The sequence below is a fragment of the Amphiura filiformis genome, chromosome 17 (assembly GCF_039555335.1).
Source record: "Amphiura filiformis chromosome 17, Afil_fr2py, whole genome shotgun sequence".
Classification (NCBI taxonomy): domain Eukaryota; kingdom Metazoa; phylum Echinodermata; class Ophiuroidea; order Amphilepidida; family Amphiuridae; genus Amphiura; species Amphiura filiformis.
In genome coordinates this window covers 62,012,893-62,019,798 of record NC_092644.1, presented here as the reverse complement: position 1 = coordinate 62,019,798, position 6,906 = coordinate 62,012,893, and the positions used below count along the sequence as shown (strand labels likewise).

Sequence of the window (6,906 nt, the reverse complement as noted above, 5' to 3'; positions counted from 1 at the left end):
TAATGGGTCGAGGCGATTGCATTGAAAAACCTAATAAATTATTCATAACAGTTACGTAATCAATCGATAGTGCGGACACTTTTCATTTGCAAACCACCAAAATTCCTGATCTTTTAGCGTTGTTAAAGAAACCACGTGAATAGAGTGCCCTCTCAAGAATATCTACTCTCTGGTATTATTATGATTATCATGCATCCTGTCTGCACTGTGATTCCGCTGGTAGCTTCCGTAAAGACATGTTTCGATGGTCTATGGTATAGGCTAAAGGCTAATCTGATCAAAGTGCCACTTTGTGATCCACAGCATCCAAAAAGTCGAAATTTTCACCAGAAACCTAGGACTATGTAATGTTTGTGTGCACACAGTCTCTTGCATAACTCAATTGCATAATGTCTGTGTCCCGGGGTCTGTGTCCGGCCGGCTGGGTCAAAGGTTGGAGATGGCCAATAAACAAGGAAGCCAATGCTATTGATTCAGTGTTTAAGCCTATATGCTGAAAGTATAAACAGTGATTTGGTGTATATATTACAACATCATGGCGTCCACAACAAATGTTGGTTCTGGGTTGTTTGACTGGCAGAAAACCAACATCCGTACCATTTTACTGGCAACCATCGTGTTCCTATTGGCTTATCTACTGGTTAGGTCTCGCAAGAAATGGAATACCCCACCAGGTCCGAGAGCCTGGTGGCCTATAATTGGTCATTTGGCCACTCTGGATCGGGCCAGTCCTTATCGAACAATTGCAGCATTGGCCAAGAAATACGGACCTATCATAAGCCTTCAATTTGGATCTTTTCCGGTCGTTGTTCTGAACGACTATGCTTCAGTACATCAGGCTTTTGTGAAACAGGGGCATGAGTTTGATGATCGACCGGATATAGTTCTTGTACAGTTAACAAAAGGAAAAGGTAAGTAGGCCTAGACTACTAAAATAATATGATAAACATGAACAATCTTGCCAAAAATACCAGACCCTAAACAAATGCGGAATTATGACAGTCCAGGTTTTTGATGCAGCCTGTCAATAACTTTCAAAATTATCAAACTGTCAAAATTCTAGAATTGTTATTGTTATAAATATGCATATAGGTTCAGAACTAATAATTGTTTTCACAATATTGCAACACAGAAAGAAGGATGGTTTATGTACGCGCTTTTGATACCCCATTCGTTCAATTTCGTTCAATATTAACAATGACAGCAGTGTTTTTAATCTAAAATACCCGAATTTCAAAGTTGCAGCTATACAGGGTGTCCCAAAAAAGAGGCCCCTCATTGCGCCCTCTTTTTCTCCTATTTCTGAAAAGTTGATTAAATATATTTTGGTATGTAAAGAAACCTTCAATCGTTAGCTTTAATAAACCAAAACAATTATTTCAATCGGCTCACAACTTTTGAAGATATGCCCTTTTGAATAAAAGTACCCGTTTTTCACTCTGTCCACGGATAGCAAACAGAGTGGATGGGATGGCTCATGCTGTGGAGTGGCCTGCACGATCACCAGACCTCACACCACTTGATTTTTTCCTTTGTGGCAAAATCCAAGATCTTCGCAAACGTATTACTGAATGCATTTGCAAGTATCCGGCGCACAAAGATGGTACGCAACGCAATAGAGAGTTCCCGTGTTTTGGGTTACCCGCCATCTTGGAGGGAAACCTAAACTCCGTTTACAATTTTCAGAATACCAACACTCGCGCAATAATTAGCAAATGTTATTTTGTAGAATGTAGCACCAATAGGGTCATTGACCAAATCAAAGGAATGAGGAATACGGCGGTTCGAATCACGTTATAAACACTATTGTAGTCCGTTCCGCTTGAAAACACGGGAACTCTCTATTGATGCAATGAGGACCAGGGCTGAAACCTGAATTCGCCAAGGAGGTAACCAGGTAGAGGGCAGAGCAGCACAGTAAACTCACTTGAGAAGAACCAAAGACAAACCAAACAGCCTTTTAGGGCTACCTTTAATCCTAAAAAGAGAAATGACTTATATTTTAAATGATAAAAAGAAAGCAAGAAACAACAAATTAAGAAAGTAAGAAACATAATAAAACAAAATGGCATAAATAACCAAGAAAAAAATAAGTAATCGCAAGTAAAGCAAAAGAAGTCCCATTCGGCATCCATTTTACCCACAAATTAATGACGCTATTAACAAAATTCATTGCCCATAAACCCACCGGTAAAGCCCATTCCATAAATAAAGTTATTTCATAAAGTTAGCATTGAGGAATGTTTGATCTTCATGCATGGTATGTGTACTCCTTTCAATCTTTGAAGTAGCCAAACCTTCTCCGTGGACAGAGTGAAAAACGGGTACATTTCTTTAAAAGAGCATATCTTCAAAAGTTGTGAGCCGATTGATATAATAGTTTTGGTTCATTAAAGCTAACAACTTAAGGTTTTTTTACATACCAAAATATATTTCATCAACTTTTCAGAAATATGAAAAAAAGAAGGGCGCAATGAGGGGCCTTTTTTTGGGACACCCTGTATATATATTTGAAGTCAGCGCGAAGATAATGTCAGGTTTTGCGTGCCACAATGCTGCGTAATAACAATTGATCGCTGTTAACTGCAACTTTAAATTTAGGAAATGTTTCTTTACAAGCACTACTGCGTTGTTTATATTGTACCACATTTGACAATGGGGCATCAAAATGCGCATAAATAAACCACCCTTCTTTCTGTGTTAAAATATTGTGAAAACAGTTATTAGTTTTGAAGCTATAGACGTATTTATAACAGCTGCGTTACTTTTTGTGCAGACTTTATAATGAGTTACAATCATGACAATACAAAAAATATATTATTATATTTGTTTGTTTTAGGTCTGGCATTATGTCACAGCAGTGAAGTCCAAAGATCTCGTCGTCGATTTGCGATGGCGTCATTACGAGCTTTAGGAATGGGAAGGTTTCGATTTGAAGACCAAATAGTAGCTGAGATCCAACGACTTGAACATAAATTCGCATCAAACGAATCCAAACCATTCTGTCCGTTTGAACTACTAGAAGCTGCGTTTTCAAATGTACTGTGTTGTTTGGCATTCGGTAAACGATATGATTACGATGACCCTAAGTTTAAACGTTTACTGCGCTTACTTTACCAAATAATGGAAATCGCATCTTACGCTGGGGCTGTTTCGTTTATTCCTCTGTTAAGATATATTCCATTTAGCGGCACCAGAAAACTTACAGGTAGTTCAGGGAGTGAATATGGAACATTCTTTAGCGATATGGTAAAAGAAAACGCAAAAGACTATACGCCCAACCAACCAAGAAATTTCATAGATATGTATTTAGATCACCAGAAAAGTGTTTCGAGCCAGGAAGACTTGGTAAAAGCGTTTGATGACGATGATCTTGTACGATGCTTGGGTGACCTGTTTGCTGCCGGAACTGAAACCTCTGCTACAACTACAAAATGGGCCCTACTGTATATGATGCTGAATCCTAACATTCAATCGCGTGTTCAACAAGAACTTGACAATGTTGTCGGTAGAGACTGTGTGGTAAGCCTAAAGGACCGACAAAATCTCCCTTACACGGAAGCCACTATAATGGAGGTTCAACGGGTAACCAGCATTCTACCATTAGGTGTTCCGCGTGCTACCAACGTAGATGCCACAATTAATGGATACGATATTCCACGAGGCACAATCGTCATGCCGAATATTTGGGCGGTTCATCACGACTCAACTATTTGGAACAAACCAGAGGAATTTCGACCAGAGAGATTTCTTGACGAACAAGGCTGTATTGTGCGTAGAGACGAATTGATTCCATTTTCAATCGGTGAGTAAAATATGCACATTTAATAAACGCTTTCCGAGTGACCTGTTCAGGCAAAACCTTGTAATTCCAATAGCTGCCTGCTATGTCTTAATAAATATGTACAGTACAATACAGGGTGTCTTGTGAATGAATTTGGACATAAGTCGAGAAATAAGCATCAGAATCCACAACTTTAAAAAACAGCGTATATAGTCCATCCTATTATGCATCTTATACGCTAATTTTACTTGAATCAGTTGACAGATTGCGAAGAAATGAGTCATTACATAAGGCATGCGTCAATTCATTTCATTCCAAGTTTAAAAGAAAGATCATTCAAGTACAACACAATGCGCACCAGTGGTTAACTGTCAATGGGCTTTATATTTTGTTCGGTGAATCCTTTTCGTTCTTTTAAAACATTCTGTTTCTTGCAAAACGTTTAATAGTCTTTGTTCAAATTAGTAAAACTGCACGATATTGAAAATGAAAGCTTGCATACTCGGTATTTGTAAATATCTTTTTTCGTTAATGTTGATATAATAATTACATAATAAATTATTGCACAAAGAATTCCAGCTGGCTCACACGCATTAATATTAAAATCTTTAAAAACTTCAACATAATTAATGTTGCATGATTATCAAAAATCACATGTAAAGCTGTAAGCACTTGATCGTCATTCTTTGCTCAAATTGTCAATGTTCTTTGGAAAGGTAACATAGGGTACCTGCAGGTAATATGGGACCATTAAGGACGTTTAGCTTATGTGCATAAAAACTATAGAAGATATGCCCAAAAGAGATTGTTATGATGAACAACCTGTCCTTTAAGATTAATAAAACAGGCAATGTTATCTTGTTTTTATGTTTGTTTGGACGCTATGACGTCAAAATGACGTCATCGTCAAGTGTCCCATATTACCTGCATGTGCAGGTAATATGGGACACTGTGTTATCTCTATGGTGAAAATCAAAATGTTCAGAAAATCACTCTTTTGTTCTAAAAACATTTTTGTTACATGATTTTGAATGTTAAATGCAAATTTCAACAAGAAAATTCAATTTTCTAAATAGTTTTGCTTTTCGCATTGACAATGCACACAATTTCCTATGTGTCCCATATTACCTGCACCCATTCAGTTGAAAATCAGAGAAAATAATCATTTATAAAGGAAAGTGCCACTTTTCAGTGGAATTTTACCTGCTGATAAGCTTAACCCATCACCTAAAGATAATAATAAGTGTCAAGTGCACACTCAGTACCAGAGTATTTGGATACACAGTCATAAAATGTGGCGTCATTGATTTTATATCAGGCCAAAAAAACGACGTAAATTTTTGGGCAATTTCACTCTTTTTTGCATTGATTTCCAAGAGTTTGATACACAGACTCCAAAACTGCATTTCTAGAAACACAATTGATGTCTCTAAACACTTAACAAATCAACTTAAAGTGTGTACCTTCTCTAAGCTACTTTTTGTTAAAATGAAAACAGGTGTCCCATATTACCTGCTGTCCCATATTACCTGCAGCTACCCTAGAACATATTTGCACAGCATAAAGAATTCTCCCAATTGCAGAAATTAAAGTTTTCTCGGGCAAACTGTTATTCATCTCCAGTGAAAGCGTGAATAACATAACACCGTCGGATTTATGAAAGAGATAATTAAGACTAAATTTAATGAGATACACAAATTTTAGGAAGGGATGAGCGAGTATGAAAAAAGCGCCTGTTGATCAAACTTGGAATGAACTGCATTGATGCGCGCATTAATTAATCGTTACTTTCTTCGCAACCAGTCAACCGAATCAAATAAAATGTGCGTATAATACGACTCGTATGCACGATAAAATGAGCTATGCACAACATTTTAAATTGATTGATTTTGATGTCTGTTTCTCGACTTATGCCTAAATCTATTCACCCGGTAATTTTTTCTGGGACATCATGTTGTATTGCAAATATTTAATACATATCAGCTTCTGGAGTTACGAGGGTTTGTCAGAACAGCGACGTATTGCATTTGCAAGTAAATTATGCAACAACCCATCGATATGTTAACAGGAATGGGCATATAGAGTAATGTCGTATCCATTGGGATACTTTCTGTGAAGAGTTTATGGTACCTTCAATTGCTAGAAAAGTTCGACGATATAATTATACGGGTGTTTTTAATTACAAGTATACGACCTATATGCATGATACTGGCCGGACTCATTTGCATAGCCAAAATATTTGTCCCGAGAATAATGTGTATGGAGCGACTGAATAAATGAAATTTTGTAATGTTTGTTATTTATTTCAAACAGGTCGCCGAGAGTGTTTAGGGAAGCAGTTGGCACAGATGGAACTCTTCTTATACTTTTCACATCTCATGAGCAAATTTACCTTTACTTTTCCAAAGGGCGCTACGCTTCCAAATATGCAAGGAGTTTTGGGCAATACGCTGACTCCACAGTATTTTGAGGTTTGTGCAGTGCTACGTGCAGTCTGATAGATGAACAGAACATGGTGTCTTTCTTAGGGGCTGTGCAATCATTATGAGCCCTGGGGGAAGGGTAAAATTGGGTGGGGCAAGAAATTTTTGGCGAGCCGAAAGGGGGGGGGGGAAGCAATTATTGGTAAGCCGAGAGGCGGGGGCAAGTGATTTTTGGCACACATTCATGGGGCGCCTTTTTAATAAAACGCTCTAAAAAGGGTTAGGAAAACAGTACGGAAACGCTTAAATATGCAAAATGTCCTGCTCGCTGCGCTCGCAACATACATCTAGACCATTTAAGGTTTGCAAATTGGGATCCCAAAGATTTGGCATGTTCAAGGGGCAAAGATTTTTTGGCGGGCCGAGCGGGGGGGGCAAGCGATTTTTGGCGAGCCGTTTGAAATTTTACCCCCGGGGCTCATAACTATTGCACAGCCCCTATAAAACACTAAACAGATCGAACATGTGTTCTATTAACTTAGCGTCTCAAAGTGAATAGAAGTGGACTGATTTGTCTTCATGAGTTAAGTATAAAAGACGTGACGGAAGTATAAGAGCAATAAGTTGGTGGAATATAATAGAGATGATTGAACCCGGGACCTCAGATTACAGTTGAGGTGTTTGTATTGACCGTCTAGG

The 6,906-nt window shown here is 38.1% G+C and overlaps 1 protein-coding gene across 1 annotated transcript; it reads left to right on the top strand.

The window, feature by feature from the left end:
• The first annotated feature begins 255 nt into the window (after positions 1-255).
• LOC140138132 (cytochrome P450 2U1-like) lies at positions 256-6,387 on the top strand. The gene is made up of 3 exons (XM_072160056.1): positions 256-911; positions 2,840-3,805; positions 6,098-6,387. The coding sequence occupies exons 1-3, from the start codon at positions 536-538 to the stop codon at positions 6,280-6,282; spliced, it is 1,527 nt and encodes a 508-aa protein (XP_072016157.1). The 5' UTR covers positions 256-535; the 3' UTR covers positions 6,283-6,387.
• The last annotated feature ends 519 nt before the right edge of the window (positions 6,388-6,906 follow it).